At 53.7% G+C, this 16,225-nt stretch overlaps 1 protein-coding gene across 1 annotated transcript in view; it reads left to right on the top strand.

Moving 5' to 3' along the window:
* TBATA (thymus, brain and testes associated) overlaps positions 1–8,808 on the top strand; it is a 31,318-nt gene extending 22,510 nt beyond the window's left edge. The window contains exons 4-11 of the mRNA XM_036336996.1: positions 605–760; positions 1,612–1,695; positions 1,791–1,795; positions 3,069–3,239; positions 5,430–5,511; positions 6,298–6,442; positions 7,953–8,005; positions 8,596–8,808. Of these exons, the coding sequence (XP_036192889.1) occupies positions 605–760; positions 1,612–1,695; positions 1,791–1,795; positions 3,069–3,239; positions 5,430–5,511; positions 6,298–6,442; positions 7,953–8,005; positions 8,596–8,681 (782 nt within the window). The 3' untranslated portion in view covers positions 8,682–8,808. The remainder of the gene's footprint in view (positions 1–604; positions 761–1,611; positions 1,696–1,790; positions 1,796–3,068; positions 3,240–5,429; positions 5,512–6,297; positions 6,443–7,952; positions 8,006–8,595) is intronic.
* The last annotated feature ends 7,417 nt before the right edge of the window (positions 8,809–16,225 follow it).

Below are 16,225 nucleotides of genomic sequence, written 5' to 3'. Positions count from 1 at the left end.
CCAGGATGAGCCAGGACAGTGAGGGGTCCAAAAGGAAATTGTTTGGGGAAGGAGACAGTGAGCAACCATTCTTCCCCATTCAGGCTGGTCCTCAGAGCGTAACTGTCCAGTAGTAACAATATCACACAGACCTTAGGCCGAAGGGTCCTCCTGTGTAAACCGCCTGCCACTGCCTCCAGGCTACCCGGCACTCGGCCCTGCACAAGCTGACAGATGGCGAGATGTTTCATCCAGGGAGTTTAGCTAAATCTCACTCCCTGTGGTTTGAGCCCAGGTCCCTCTCCACACCTAGGGGTCCCTCTTGAGGCTGCTTACCTCTCTCTGCTCACACCTGCAGTCATTGCTGTCATCGAAAGCCCACAGGACCTCAGGATGAGGGTCGCAGGAAGCCCAACTTGCTGCGTGACCCTGAGCCCGACCCTGAGCCCATCCCTTCGCTGTCCATTCTAAGTGCCCCGGGGGTAACGTCTAGGTGGCTGCAGAGTCTCTCCACGCTCTAACGATCTACGGGCTCTGGTTACTGGAAGTGCTCTACCAGTCCAGCCTCCTGGAGCTATTGGGGTCCACGCACCCACCCCTTCCCACGGCCTCTGTCCCTTCACAGATCTCACCGGGAAGCCCGTCTGTGTCGTCAAGGACAGGTTCTCTCTGACCTCCTTGCCTCAAACTGCACTCTTCTCCCCCTCTCTGATGGGGATGCCTGCCCTCTTTGTCCCCATTGGAGACCCACAGTCCAATCGGGATCCCCGGCTTAAGCCAGGTGGGTGCTGGGGCCACAGACCTCTACCTTGGGGCTACACCTCTTCCCAAGGGCTGCACCGCTTGGGTGGGTGCCTGAGAAGGAAGTGGGATCTGGTCAGGTACCCCGTTTTCCCCCTCATTTCCTCCAGCTTTGGCATCTGCATTATTTGCCAACCCCAAGATCTCAGCAATGTGCCCCTGCTTGGATTTGAGGTGTTTGAGGAGTAACCACAGCAGAGGACAAGCAGATTTGGGCCAGTCGTGTGACTTCAGGCCGGAGAGGAATGATACTGGAAATTATTAGTACTTGTACTCAGGCACCAGCCATCAGAACAGGCAGCCATACACAGCACCACGGCTCGCTCTGAGCCTCTGCTCCGCGGGCTGTGGGCTGTGCCCTTTCTGTTAGGGGTGCGGGGCAGGGGCTGGGACAGCCTGCAGGGCAGAGGTTTGTTTGGGAGGCTTGCTTGGTGCTCTGTACCGCCCTCTCCAGGAGCAGTTCCATATTTTAGTAACTGGCACTGCATAGCAACTGAATCTCAATCTTGGCTTCAGTTTCCTAAAAGAGGCAAAGCTAGATTAAACCACTTGCATTTTGGCACAAATAACCAAATATGGTCCAATGTCTCCCATAAAATCATAGGCTAGGACATTAAGGGCCCCCTCCACACCCACCCTTCCACCCACCAATGGTGTGATGCCTAATTCTTCCCGGAGGGCACCATCTCCCCTCCCCTTTAAGATGCAGATGGAAGGCTGGGAGGAAAGGAGGCTCTTCCACCCACAGCATCCCCAACACCTGGTGCCACAGGGAGGGCGAGGAGGAGGGGCCCAGACAGCAGTTGCCAGGATCTTGTCCCCTCCCCCCAGAGGCCTGGAAGAAGGAGTTGAAGGAACTGGCTTCCCAGGTGGTCATCTTCAGCAAGGAGAATGAGCCGAAGAACAAAGAGGTGGGTGCAGAGCAAAGGAGCTACCTGGGAAGAGATGAAATGGAACCATCTCTTTGTACGAAAATCATTCCCAAGTCTGACCACACTGACCAGCCGGAGAGCAAGTGCTCATTGAGATGCTGCTGTCTGCACTGAGGAGGAGGAGGAGCCAACAAGTACCAACCCAAGGGCCGCAGTGAGGGCTCGAAGGATCAGAGAACATACCCAAGAGGAGAAATCCAAGAAGGGTTCTTAGTCCAGAGGTGGACAGGGGAGGCATCCTAGTGGAGGCACGCAGCTCAGAAGCCAGGAACACAGGACCCCTCTAGAGAGCGAGGAGCTAAGTGCAGGGCCTAGTGGGCAGCAGCGGAGGAGAAGGTGGGAAGGGGCCGAACTTAGTGTAAGTGTCTAATCTCATAAGGAATGGAGAGTCACTGCAGGTTTTCAGACAGTATTGGGGTGGCCTCGTGGGAACTATTTGCTGACCAGTAAAGACAAGTGGGGGGCAGCTTGAAGGTCGTAGGAATTGGTCCTAGGACAGGCCTGGCCCTTTGTGAATGAGTCTCATTCTGCGCTTGTGCTGGGCAGCAGAATTCTCATCCCTGCTCTGCAGCTACGTCAGTCACTGCAGCTCTTGGGGCAGCAGTCTGGGCCTCAGGTTTCTCTTCTTTAAAAGGGGAAGAAGGATGCTACCAGTCTTCATTGAAGTTGCAGGGTCTAGAGGCCCCAGGCCTTGTGCCCATTGGCCTGGCTTAGGAGGGTTTCCCGGGGCTAAGAGAGAATGCCAAGCTGTGTGAGACAGACCTGGGGGCAACTGAGCTAGGAATTAAGGTAGGTGTGTGTGTGTGTTGGGGGGGGGGGGAGGGCGGTGAGGGGCTTGGCATAGAATACTGTTTTCAAATCTTTGATGAGCTTGGGGGAGGGATAGCAAAGAGGACTTGCCCAGGACCATGGTGAGTGAAGAGGGGATGGGGGAGTAGGTAGGAGGCCAGCATTCAATGAAGTTCCAGGAGGAAGAGCTTTGGCTGTATGGAAGGGCCCCCTGCTGGGGAAAGGGGTCTAGGACAGTGTGGGGCTGGCCTGGTCCACATCCTGGGTCCCTGCAATGCTGTGATGCTGAGGTTCCAGGAGAGGAGGTGATGGGCGCCCTGGAGATGTGAGCCAGCTTCCTTCTCTTCTCCTCTCCTCTCCTCTCCTCTCCTCTCCTCTCCTCTCCTCTCCTCTCCTCTCCTCTCCTCTCCTCTCCTCTCCTCTCCTCTCCTCTCCTCTCTCTTCTCTTCCCTCTGTCTCCTATCTATCTATCTATCTATCTATCTATCTATCTATCTATCTATCATCTATTCTCTCTCTCTCCCCTCCCCACTTCACCTCCCGAGTCTCTGACCACTTTTCTTCCAGGAGGAGGTGCCTCAGCGGGAGCAGGGTGCCAAGTACTCTGCAGAGACTGGGAGGCTCATCCCTGCTTCCATTCGAGCCCTTAGCAGCCGCCACTCCCACCAGGGCCAAGGGAACCACCCTTCAAGCAGAGATGGCATCCAGGCCTTCGTCCTGCAGGATCAGGAGCTGCTGGTGAGACCCTGGGAAGGCGATGGGCTGGGCAGGCCGTGGCCTGGGCAGGCCGGGGGATGGGGCCTCAGAGCAGCCCTATCTGATGGCAGAGAACAGGGTGGTATACCCCCAGGCTTATAGATCCCGGCTAGGACTCTCACAAGCTGCTGGAAAGTGGGGCCTCTCCCGGGGATACTTGCACCTGAGACTGTAAGATTCAGAAACTACAGCCCTAGGAGTCAGGGGCCTGGATTCTAATCCCTCAGGCTTCCAGGTGTAAGCCCTTTCCTCTTTGTTAAGTCCTTTCCCCTCAAGGGGCCTTGGTTCCATGATCCAGTCAAACTGGGAGCATAAACATGTCACCACTGAAGTCTGTTCCAGCTTTGGCACTGGCGAGTTCCTGAAGGGAGCTGCAGTGGTAGGATGAGATGCATGGAGTGGAAGGTCCCACCTAGTGTGTCCTCAGACTGCACCCCGGGGTGGGTACCCTGCAGCCTGCAAGGCCGGTGCCAGCCTCGTCTCCCCTAAGAGGATCTGCTCTGTGCTGGGACAAGGCACGAAGCTGCCCACCTCCACATTCGAGTTTCCCATCAAGGTCTGAGACGAGGCCACGATGGTTCCAGGGGGTTAAGGCATTGAAAGTCTCTGTTAAGCCCTAGCTGGTTTGGTTCAGTGGATAGAGAATAGGCCTGCGGACCGAAGGGTCCCGGGTTCAATTCCAGTCAAGGGCATGTACCTCGGTTGCAGGCTCCTCCTCAACCCAGGCCCTGGTAGGGGCTCATGCAGGAGGCAACCAATCGATGTGTTTCTCATTGATGTTTCTCTGTCTTTCCCTCTCTCTTCCACTCTCTCTAAAAACCAATGGAAAAAATATCCTCGGGTGAGGATTAAAAAAAGAAAGTAAGTCCTTGTTAAATGCACGCACGTTCTCCAGGAAAGGCCAGACAATGAGCCAGCTTCTTGACACCATTCCTGTGACCAGTGCTTTCAAAACAGTCCAGTGAGGTGAACAGAGCAGACAGGGCCCGGGATCCCCCATTCCACAGATGGGGAGGCTGAGGCTCTTCCAGGTGCCACACTGTGGCCCAGGTCCCCAGAGAGCGAGCAGCGTAGCTGGGACTAGAACACAGTACTTTCTCCACCGTAGGGCGGCCTCACCTTGCCTGGAAGTAGGTTCTCGGGTTCCTTGGGGAGGGTGCAAAGGGCAGGTAAGTTGGAAGTGGTGAATTGAGAAGGACCCTGGGGCAGAGTGGGGCTGGGGTCACCGTATGGGGTGGGGACCTGAGGGCAAGGGTGGACACCCTAGCAGGCACAGGCCTGGGGAGAGGTGAGCCCACGTTCCCCTCTGACCGCCACTGGTTCAGGTGGGCTCTCCTCAAAGAGGGAACCCCACTTTCCTAGGACGCCAGGTGCTCCACCCCCCATCGCAGCCTCAACCTCCAGCCAGCCTTAGCCCCAGCGGCCACCGCGGCCACCAGCACCCCCGCCTAGAGAGCCCCCGTAGCGCATTCGAGAGAGAGCTGGATCTTTTCCACACGATCCTTGCCTGGAGAGCGCAGAGGAAGAAGGGCCCTGACGCAGCAAAGGTGGCCACGGCTGAGGACGGGGCTGCGAGCAAAGCGGGGAAGGAGCTCCGAACCGTGCAGTTTGCAGAGCCCGCTGGCCCCAGCCCTCGGGCCGCCCACTGGGAGCAGCCCGCCTCTTTGCTAGCTTCTCCAGACTCTGAATTTGGGAACTTCAGGGTGGGGAGGCTCGTGGGGACCCTGAAATCCCCCCACCAAGGACTCGGGCATTTGGGACTCGGTGCGTCTCTGAGGAGCTGAGTGTGCAGCTCTGACTTGGCCTTCCCAGGGAGGGACTCCGGGGTACAACCCCCCCCCCACGCAGGGCTCGGAGATAAGGGCCCACAGCTCTGACTCCGAGGGTTAGTGCTGCCTCAGTCTCCCTGCTGGGTGGCCCCTCTCTCATAGCTCAGCCTCCTTACCTGCTCAGTGAGGAGGCGGAGAGCCTTCCTCCAGGGCCCTTGGGAGAGCAAGCCCTCTGTAGCCAGCGTATCCCACGCAGAGTTGGGGGGCAGCGGGGGGAGGACCATTGCGAGGACCAGTTCAACCAAGCACGTGGCCCTGGGAGCCCACTTCAGGGCAGGCACCTGAGCTGCTGGCTGGAAGGTGCCGTCCACACACTGACCCAGGCCTGTCCTCCTGCCCACAGATCTTGGAGCTCCTTTGTCAGATCCTGCAAACAGATTCGTTGACTGCTATCCAGTTCTGGCTCCTCTACGCTCCTCCCAAGGGTGAGGCACAGCCCCAGGCCCGGGGCCGCCTCTGAGTGGAGGCTGCCGAGGGCCCGGCCCTCTGCTTCTGCAGGACTCAGAGGTCGCTCGGCGCCCACCCTGCCTTCGCCGGAGCCTTTCTCCTTTCCGGCCCGAGCTAACTTTTCCCAGCGGGGCTCCGCTGCTCCCCCACCCCCTCCTCAGTAGGGTTCCATGACCCTGCTCCTCACAGGGGACCCCTCCCCCACGCTGACTGCACCCAGGAGGGAGAGTCCAAAGCCCAGACTGAGCAGACACAGGCCCCTTCACCCACCACTGTGGGAAATGCACACACACACACACACACACACACAGATGCAGATACACGCACATAAGAACACACATGGACATAAGAATGGACATGTATGTATGCACTGGGACGGAGGAGAGGGTATGTCTAAAAAGGAGGGTGAGGAGTGATGAGAGCCAGAGATTGGAGGCGGCTTCCTGATGGGGAGAGTAAGGGGAGGAGAGGGCCAGGTCCCCTATAGGGTTCCCAGAGTGGGCCAAGGGGTGTTGTGGGCAGGCGGGCCAAGGCCACGGTACACACGAGGGAGGTTGGAGGGGCTGGGCACGCAGCACACACAGGGTCCAGGGAGAAGCAGGACCTGCCCATGGGGCCCTGTGGGCAGAATATGAGATGGTTGAGAAGCTGCCTTGGGCCGGGGTGGGCAGAAGAGCCGGAGGCCCTGCTGCCTGCAGGTCCCATCTGGCGACAGGATGGGGGCTGGGTCATGCCCCTGAGGACCCTGCTCCCTGTGCTTACAGAAAAAGCGCTGGCGCTGGGGCTCCTGCAGACGGCAGTGGCTCAGCTCCTTCCCCAGGGTCTGGTCTCTATCCCAACCGAAAAACTTCTAAACCAGCTCCAAGATGTCCAAGAGCCATCTCAGGAGAGGCAACAGCCAACCTACAGGTGGGCTTCACCCCGCACCTGCCCCTCTGTGCCCAGAACTGCTCCCTCATGGTCAGCACTTGTCCTTCCAGGTGAGGCTAGTGGGGTGCGGGGAAGGGAGCCTGGCACTGGCTGGAGCCGGCTGACAGCCTGTCCTGGAGGAAGAGGTCAGCCCCCGCCATGGGACCCTCCAGGCTCTTTGGCTGCTCAGAGGCCCTCTCTGCCAGACCAGACTCAGCCGCCAGCCGTGGGGTGCCTGAGGGGGTGACCTGTGTCAGCTGCAGCCAGACAGGGCTGGAGGAGCCGCAGCTATCAGCTAGCCCCCCAGGAGCTCTTTGGGAGGACACGGTAGAGAAGGGATGCTAACACAGGCAGGCGGCAGTGCCTTTATGTCGGTATTAAGCACCCTGGGTGGCTGGAGAGAAAGAGATTAATTCCAAGGTGGGGAAAGGGAGGGTAAAGGCCTCACAAAGCAGGTGAGTAGGGTCTGACAAGTCAGCACTGGAACCTGCAGTATTGAGCACCCATTCTATCTCCCTGACGTCGCTGGTGCTCTGCACAACCACCCATGGAGGCCCTATGACCTCCAGAGGAAACTGAGGCTCAGAAAGAATTGAATGACCCATAGACACCTGGCCGGTCGGCAGAAGAGCTGGGACCAGGCTTGGGCTCGCCTACCTGATACGCCCAGCAGTGCTCAGATCCACAGAAGAGTGTGTTACAAGTGAAAATTCCTAGAGTCTGACACACAGGTGTTGGGGGGGCGGGGGCCCACACAGGGGCTGTGCGTGTAACATCACCCAAGCACTCCTGATAGAACTTGGAGAGCACTGCTGGCCGAAGAGGATGTGAACAGGCCAAGGAGAGGGTAGGAAGTGTCCGGAATGGAAGTGATGTGCACACTTTCGGGGATGCTGAGTTCTGGGGTGGTTGGCGCGTGGCGGGCTTGGGGTCGCTTAGGTCTGTTACAGGTGTGGGTGCTCGCTTTGGCCCTGCACGTGGTTTCTTTGCCGCTCGGGAGGCGGGGGAGGCCCAGGAGAAAGGCAGACTTCACTGTGACCTTGGCCAAGACACCTCCCATCTCTGAACCTGTTGTACCTCTCAAAAGCCCCTCTCCCAGAGCGTAGGTGCGTAAAAAGGCTTGCTGAAGTGTAAAGTCGATACAAGATAATACGAGAGCATTATTCATGCTTGTAAACACTTCATTAGGGAAGCAGGCTCTCGGCTCCTCCATTCCCAGGGGAAGGCTTCCTGTCTGTGAGGCCAAGAAGGGGCCGGGGGGTGGGGTGGGGGGCTGTAGTGGCCTCCCTCACAGCTCCCGGGGCAGGAGGGCCTTGGCTCCCTGTGGCACTGCAGGCGATGGAGTCACAGTTGTCAGGGTCTGGCTTGGGTAGTGCTTGCTGGTTCTCAGGGAGGATTGGCTGCTCCTCTTCCGGGAGCACCTTCCTCACCTCCTCGCCCACCTGCTGCTCTGCTATGGTGCGGTCCATCCTGACCGTCCCGGACCTCCTTTCCTTTGTGTTGGTTATAGCCAATCCCCAAAGAAGTCAAAGACACCGCCTCTTCCCAAAAGCGAAAAACCAGGTAAGATTCCGTGCGGCAGATCCCTGCAGGCTCACCAAGGCCCACCCTCGCTGGATTCCTTGGGGGATGTAAGGCTCCTGGGAGATAGGTCTCTGCCCATCCATCCATTCATTCAGCAGAAACTCATTTAGTGCCTATGTGCCAGGCTCTAGGGGTCACTGGGAATCTTGGGGGCGGGGGGGGGGGCGTAGGGGGAGATGAGGGAGGAGGCTGCGACAGTCACTCTGGTGCCTGAGACCAAGGCAGGGGAGGAGAGCAGGGGTGGGAGGGGAGAACAGGCAGGTATCTCCAGGTACTATATTCTCCCCCACTAGCCTGCAAAGGGTCCTGAGTGGCTGGCGGGGGGTCTGCATAGAGTAGGCACTTCATTGAAATTTGTTTCCTGGATGTAGTGAGGCTCTGAGCTCCTCGTCACCGCAGAGCCCAGAGCAGAAGCTGGGTTGACTGGCCCTCCTGCATCTCCCTCTGCTCTCGCACATCTGCCCGGGGCCTGTTGGGGAGAGGGGGCCCCCCCCAAATCCCCTGGGCAGCTCCAGGTAGGGCCTGGCCCCTCCCCTCCTCTCCGCCGGCTGTGTCTCCCCTTCTCGCAGAGTACATCGGAAAAGCACAGGTTCTCCAGGTGCATCCCAGCCAGAGCACAGAAGAGAAAGTGGCAGAGCCGAAGGCGGAGTGCTGAGGAGCGGGCGCCGCCTCACCCACCTGGCTCCAGAGCCGCCTCACCCACCTGGCTCCAGAGCCAGCTTTGCCCACCCTGCTCCAGAGCCAGCCCTGCGCTCCAGCTCGTGCCTGCCTCAGCCGCCTCAACAGCGATACGTCCTTTCCTTTCACGTAGAGCCCATTAAAGCACCACCTTCCCTTTACGAGGACAGTTCCACTCTCCTCTCAGCAGCACGTCTGTGCTTGGGGCGCTAATTCCTGGAGGAGTGAGCTGCAGGGAACCATCCCACTCCCTTGGAGAATGCCCGGGTGCCAGCGTGGGGCTCACCCGGTTCTTTCGCGTCCCAGGAACTGAAGGGCAGGTAGTGGCTAAGACCTGAGAAGAAAGCTCTGCGTCTCTCTGAACCAAGATACACAAGGCTCTGGTAGATTGGAGCGGAGGTCAGGCATCCACAGGCCTCCTTAAAATCATCAGCGATACCAGTTATTGCATTCCTCCCAGGCACTGAGGCAGGGGCGTCAGTAAGAGTTAATGAACACTGTGAACTGAGCCAAAAGAGTCAGGCAGCTTTGGGCAGAGATAAATGACACAGATTTACTCAAGGGTCTTAGGGTTTGCAAACTGGAGACCCAACTAGGCAATTCCCAGCGTGTTCCACAGGAGAACAAAAAGCTGGGGGTTCTTAATAGTAAAAAGCACATCCAGGTCTGCACTCTTGGCCCCCGGCTTGGTCCACGATGGTGGCTGTCTGAGGTCTGGTGGTCTAGACAATGGCACAGTTTCTTCTTGAGGTAATTCAAAGGGTTAATGGAAGGTTTGATGCCCGGCCAGGCATTAACGCACAACGCACTGGTGCCCATCCAGGTACTGACGCAGGACTGGAAAGTTCAAAGCTTTAAGTTCCCAGAGTCAGTCAGAACAAGAGTAATTGTTTCCTCCCGCCTCAGCCTACTTAATTTTAATAATTGAGCAGCTTGATGGTAACAACTCCATTTTATTTCTTCACTCCTCAAACACTATGTGAGTACTTTCTATACAGTACTATATTTATTCTCCCCAAAGCTCCATGAGGTAGTGGGTTAATATCAACCTCCCATTTTACAGATGAATAAACCGAAGCTCAGAAAGGTGAAATAAGGTGTCCACAGCCACATAGTAAGTGGCAGAGCCCGGCTCCAAACACAACGTTTCTGGTTTTAGAATCCCCACTATACTCTACTGCCTTACAAACGGAAACCCTCACCAAAAGTTGTGGTTGCATACGGGTTAGCAAAATGGTGGTTGGCAAGGTCAAGGGGGAAAGGGACATTATTATATAAGTGTGACTCAGATGCACCCAGGGTGCCCCTGTCTTTTAGGATCTAGAGAAGATGGCCTTGACGCTCTAGGAAGTCCAGTGTCATCCTTGAGATTTCTGCCAATCCCATGAAGGGTGAAGGGGAGGAAGGCACTGAGGATTTACAATGTCAAGGTCGCTGTGGCTGTCAGCTCCTACTTCTACTGAGCTCAGTCCATGGATTGTGGCTCCATTCCACAGCACTGCTCCACCTCACTCAGTTCAGATGGATTAAGTCCCTGAGGGTTTTCCCAAATATTCCATTCACAGAAAACTTTTTTTTTTAATAATCCGTACCTGAGGAGTGAGGTTATTTTTTCCATTGATTCTTCAGAGAGTGTGGGAGGGAAAGGGGGAGGGGGAAGTAGAGAAAGAAACATTGAGAGAGAGAGAGAGACATTGATTGGTTGCCTCCCACGCACACTTAACTGGGAATTAAACCCAAAACTCTTTGGTGCATGGCCAATGCTCTAACCACTTGACAACCCGGCCAGAGCAGGCTCATTGTAGTTTTTTCTGTGGTTTTTTTTTTTTAAGTCCCGGTGTCCTTTTTAAAATATATTTTTACTGATTTCAGAGAGAAAGGGAAAGGGAGAGAGAGAAACATCAATGATGAGAATCATTGATCAGCTGCCTCCTGCACACCCTGCTATTGGTGATCAAGCCCACAACCTGGGCATATACCCTGACCTGGAATGGAACCATGACCTCCTGGTTTATGGGTCTATGCTCAACCACTGGGCAACACCAGCTGGGCTCATTGTGGTTTTAATGTGCCTTTCCCAGGTGGCATCTAGTATTTAACACCTTTTCATGTGCTTACTGGCCATTGGTGTATCTGCTTTGAAGAAATGTCTACTCAAATATAATTTTGCTGTAAAAACAAAATCCCTGTTTTGTACGAGGACTCTCGATCCTGTCTGGACCTTAGTTCTACAGGGAATGCCCTGCAAGAAAAGCCTGCCAGCCATGCTGGTCTGAAGATCTCACATTTTTGTTTGCTTCCGTGTAGTCCAGCATTTGTTCATTCTATCCACCTAAGCCTTCGTTCGCCATCAGAGACTATTCATATAAACTGATTTTTGCCTACACACTTTGTTCCTGCCAGCTGGGAGAGGGAAAGCTGCATACTAGCAATTTGCCCATCTCCGTCTGAGATGATCTGTATCCCTAATGGGAGACAAATATCAAGTGTTACAATGCCCATTCGGGCACTGCCAAGCACACAGTCCCCTTTCCACCCAATTGGGGGTGGGGGAGAAACCTGTGGGTTTTCTAGGCTTCTCTTTGCCCAACTGCTCTCATTGTGCTGTTTTCGGGGAGCAAAGCACGTGCTCATTCCTGGAGCCTTCATTCGGCTTGGCCTCAGGTGTGGCGTCTCTAGGTGAATCTCCCAGAAGCATGTGGTTTTGGTTGAGACCCTGCCTAGGTTTCTACATTAGTGACCCATTCCTGGCTACTTCCATTTCCTCTGGGCCACTGAATCATGCAAAAGGAAATAAAAATGACAACAACGATGCTGTAACTGTGTTTTACTCTTGGCTGACTTGCTTGTGAAGGAGTAAAAACCTGAAGAGGATACAAGCACGAAAATCAGCTCAGACTAGAAAACCCACAGCGCCCTGCCATTCCCCAGGCAGGCTGGGGGGCAGACCCACAGGAACTTGTGTTCTCCTCCAGGTGCTGCAGCCGTTGTGCAATGCCACAGTCACCCCCTATTTGAGTAACGGTCGCCTTCTTACCAAGGAGACCCCCAGAGCCCTGTGACTTTTTGGTTTATTCCTGGCCACACCCAATTGCTAAAGCACCCTGCCTCCTGACAGCACCTGCCCCCAGTTAATCCTCGTTTCCCCCAATCCTGCCTCAGAAAGTCGCCAATCCAGGACTGATAGCTTCAGGGGGAATCCAAACCTCAGAAAAGACACCCTCCTCCCCCTGTCCAGCATCACTCCATGCTGCCTCGACGCCCCAAGTCAGTCAGTTTGATTTTGTTGAAACACAGGCTTGTCCTCCGGGTCTCTGGCTGTTTAGCCTTTGGAGCTGGTATTACACTGATGCAGCCCAGCTCTGTTTTTTCCATTTGGCTCAGCTTTTGTTTCCCATCGGAGATAATTAACCCAGGTAATGATTGCTTAGGTGTTTTCTTCCCGCCAGCAGGACAGGGGAGGAAAAGTGCTATTAGCAGCTCTCCCAGCTCTGTCTACCTCAGTGGTTCTCAGAAATCAGGATTTAAAAAAGATTCCCAGGTGATTTTAATGTGCAGCCAAGGTTGAGAACCACTGGTCTACCTCCTGGTTGTTTTTTCAATCCTCATGGAGGCTATGTTTTTATTGATTTTAGAGGAAGAGGGGGAGGGGGGGGAGAGGGGGAGGGGGAGGAGAAATACTGATGTGAGAGAGGAAACATCGACTAGTTGTCTCCCGTACACTCCCCAACCAGGATCGACTGAGGACCAACCCCACAACCTAGGTATGTGCCTTTACTGGGAATTGAACCTGCAATCCTGTGAGGCATGGGACTACAGCAACCACCTGAGCCACACCATCCAGAGCTGTCTACTTCTTCTAAAATAGGGTGGGCACCCCAACATAGCTGCCCAGGCAGGAAGGCGGGCAACTGTCCAGTCCCAATCATGGACAGCACTTGGGTGAAGGGCTAATGAGCAGGGTGCACCTCCCAGGGGCTCTCCCCAAATCCCTGTCACAGAACAGCCGTGGTGGCACTTGGCCTGCCCCCAGCGAGCTGTCTGTCCCGGGGAAGTCCCTCCTCTCTTTAGGCATCCGGTCAGCCCTCAGCTCACTTAGGCCCCTTCTTACTTGGACAGTCTGTGATTCTAAGTTCAAACTATAGAATTAAGTGGGTATCCCGGTAATAAAAGTCACTAACATTTGTTCAAGGCCTTTGATGTCCCTGGCACTATGCTTAGCATTTAATATATATGATCCCATTTAGTTCTCATAATGAGATTAAATATTACCATTCTCCCCCCTCCCTTTTTTAGGTGAAGAAACAAGGCAACGGGAGGTTAATTAACTTGTCATAGCTAGTAAGGGACAACCGAGCATGTAGTCAGCATAGCATCCTGCTTTGCTAGGTATCATGATATCATGAAGAGATCAAAAAGATACTGAGGCACAGAGAAGACATGATCCCCTCAGTCGTACAGCCAGAACCCTCTTTGGCCCCTCTTTCTAAAGCTGCTAACAGCACTCCCTCCAAACCGGTCTAGCCAGGGCAAAGGGAAGGCTCTCCTCACAGGCTCCTAGCCCTTTAAAGTAACCTGACCTGGAGCTGCACACCCCAGAACTGAAGAGACAGGGGGAGAGGGAGGAGCTCCAAGCAAAGCTGCTGTGCTGGTGGCTCTGGGAAGGTCCAGCCCAGCCCACCTGGGGCCAGCTCAGCAGACCAGAGGCAGCATGTGGCTCAAGGACAAAACCTTTGACAAGTTTCATTTGAGCTTTGGAGTATTTATTCTTTGTTAACACTTAAAACTCAGGAGTTGAGATTTCTTTTCTTTCTTTTTTTTTTTTAATATATTTTATTGATTTTTTACAGAGAGGAAGGAGAGAGATAGAGAGTTAGAAACATCGATGAGAGAGAAACATCGATTAGCTGCCTCCTGCACATCTCCTACTGGGGATGTGCCCGCAACCCAGGTACATGCCCTTGACCGGAATCGAACCCGGGACCTTTCAGTCCACAGGCCGATGCTCTATCCACTGAGCCAAACCGGTTTTGGCAGGAGTTGAGATTTCTATAAAAACATCAGAAGCTATGGAAACTCTGGATCCTGTTCCGCCTGGCATAAGCTCTCATTCACTACCTTCCCCACTCCCATTTACAAGATTTGCCTGGAGTGGGGGCATCCTGCTCTGGACACACATGCCGTCCATGTGTGGCACGTCCCAGCTCATTCATGTCCACTGCGTCAGCTCTCTAGCTCTCCCTGCCCCTTAACCTCCACATCCCCATAACAATGGCCCCCCTGAGACCATTTGGCCCTTGGCTGGAACAATAGCCCAATAAGCACTGAGTTCAATCATCTATTTTATAGTAGAAGCTGAGCCCTCAAGAGGGAAAGGTTTTGCCCACACTCACGGATCAGGGCAAGTTCTGTGTGAAGTATATTTTATTGCATCCTAAATTACAGGATGTTAGCAGTGGGGAATCCAATTCCGTTCACTACAAAAGGTGTTGATTGACAGCTTAGTTTTACCTAGTGGCCAGGACTATTGTGCCCTGACCACGTTCTAATTCAGCAGCTACTTGGCAGAGTGGAAGGATAGACTTGGTGGCTTTAGAGCCAGGCGCAGCCACTCCCTGTGTCACCTTCTGCAGTTACTTCATGGCCCTGAACCTCAGCTTCTGCTTTTATATGAGAACTAGAGGCCCAGTGCACAAAATTCATGCATGGTTAGGGTCCCTACGCTGCCGGCCAGGGCCTTCCTTCCCCCAGCTGCTGGCCAGGGCCTGCCTTCATTCCATGCCACCCCCTGGTGGTCAGCGCACATCATAGCGAGGGGTCCAACTCCCGGTTGGTTGAACTCCCAAGGGGACAATTTGCATATTAGCCTTTTATTAGATAGGATTCTTCCCAGCCAGAGCACTAGATTAACCAGTAAGTGGATTATCTGGGCTCTGATTTCAATACTAAGAACCTCAAGCCCCATTCTGTTTGCAAACACTGTCACTCACTGGGTACCAGCAGGTGGCCTGCACACAGAATTCCAGGCATGTGTTTTGTCAACGCATGATCTCCCCTCAGCTGCTTATGGAGAGACTGTCTGCACTTGGCTAGATGTGTGACTTAGGCAAGTGACTCAACCTCTCTGAGCCTCAGTTTCCTCATAGGGTTGTTGTAAGGATTTAGGGAGATATCAGGTGAAGGGCATAGCACAGTGCCTGACCTTATAGTATGTGTTCAATAAATGTTAGCAATATAGCCCCCTAAACTCAAGTTCCCATTTCTAGAAAGTAATCTGGAATGAAAGCCACATTGCGATCACCATACCTCTTTCTTGACAACTCTTTATACAAGAGACAAGCTGACACTTACCGATGGGTCCCATGATTACTTCCCATGTTCCCATACCATCTTCACAACTGCCCCATCAAGAGAGCAGGTCAGAGATGGCTTTCTCCATCCTGCAGCTGGTAGGTCAAGTGAAGCACTAATGGTCAGACATGAAGACACAGGGTTGGGCTGTAACCTGGATCTTTTGCCTCCAAGACCAATGTTCTACCCCCTACACCCTGCCGACTACTAAACGAGATGGTCAGCTGAGGTGCGGTGATTCGGAAGGCCCCTCAAGTATCCTAGGCTCTTGGGGACACCGTTATGAATGCCAATTCTTGCTATGCAGACAGCAAATTCAAAACGTCTGGCAATGTTGTTTGGATGCCCAAGACTTCTTCTGAAAGTGTTTTTTGAGAAGATGAACAAAATTTTAGAGTTGGTGGTCGTACTATTATCCCATTGGAGAGACTGGAGTCTGGACAATTTATGGAAGGCAATAAGAAATACATATCAAGCCGAAACCAGTTTGGCTCAGTGGATAGAGCGCCGGCCTGCGGACTGAAAGGTCCCAGGTTTGATTCCGGTCAAGGGCATGTACCTGGGTTGCGGGCACATCCCCGGTAGGAGATGTGCAGGAGGGGGCTGATCAATGTTTCTCTCTCATCGATGTTTCTAACTCTCTATCTCTCTCCTTCCTCTCTGTAAAAAAATCAATAAAATATATTTTTAAAAAAAGAAATACATATCAAGTGCCTTCAAGATGTGGATTTGGTATATCTTTCACTCTAATTCACTTCTGGAAAGCTGTCTTAAGAAAAATCAGGTAAAAATGAAAAGATTTTCTTCACATCGTTTATGATATCAAAATTTAGAAACAACCTAAATTTTCAGTCAGTCCTAAGGAATGTGGTTTAATAAATGGTCATTTATCCATACAAGGGGTACTATGTGCCCTTAAAAATGAAGGTTTAGCCCGAGGTGGTTTTGCTCAGTGGATAGAGCACTGGCCTGCCGACTGAAGGGTCCCGGGTTCCATTCCCAACAAGGGCACATGCCCAGGTTGCGGGCTCAATTACAGTAGGGGGCATGTAGGAGGCGGCCAATCAATGATTCCCTCTCATCATTGATGTTTCTATCTTTCTCTCCTTCTCCTTTCCTCTCTGAATCAATAAAAAAAAAAAAAAAAAGTATTTTTTTTTAAATGAAGTT

This window comes from Myotis myotis, unplaced genomic scaffold (genome assembly GCF_014108235.1).
Source record: "Myotis myotis isolate mMyoMyo1 unplaced genomic scaffold, mMyoMyo1.p scaffold_m19_p_15, whole genome shotgun sequence".
In the NCBI taxonomy this organism is placed as follows: Eukaryota; Metazoa; Chordata; class Mammalia; order Chiroptera; family Vespertilionidae; genus Myotis; species Myotis myotis.
This window is presented reverse-complemented; position numbering and strand designations above follow the sequence as displayed.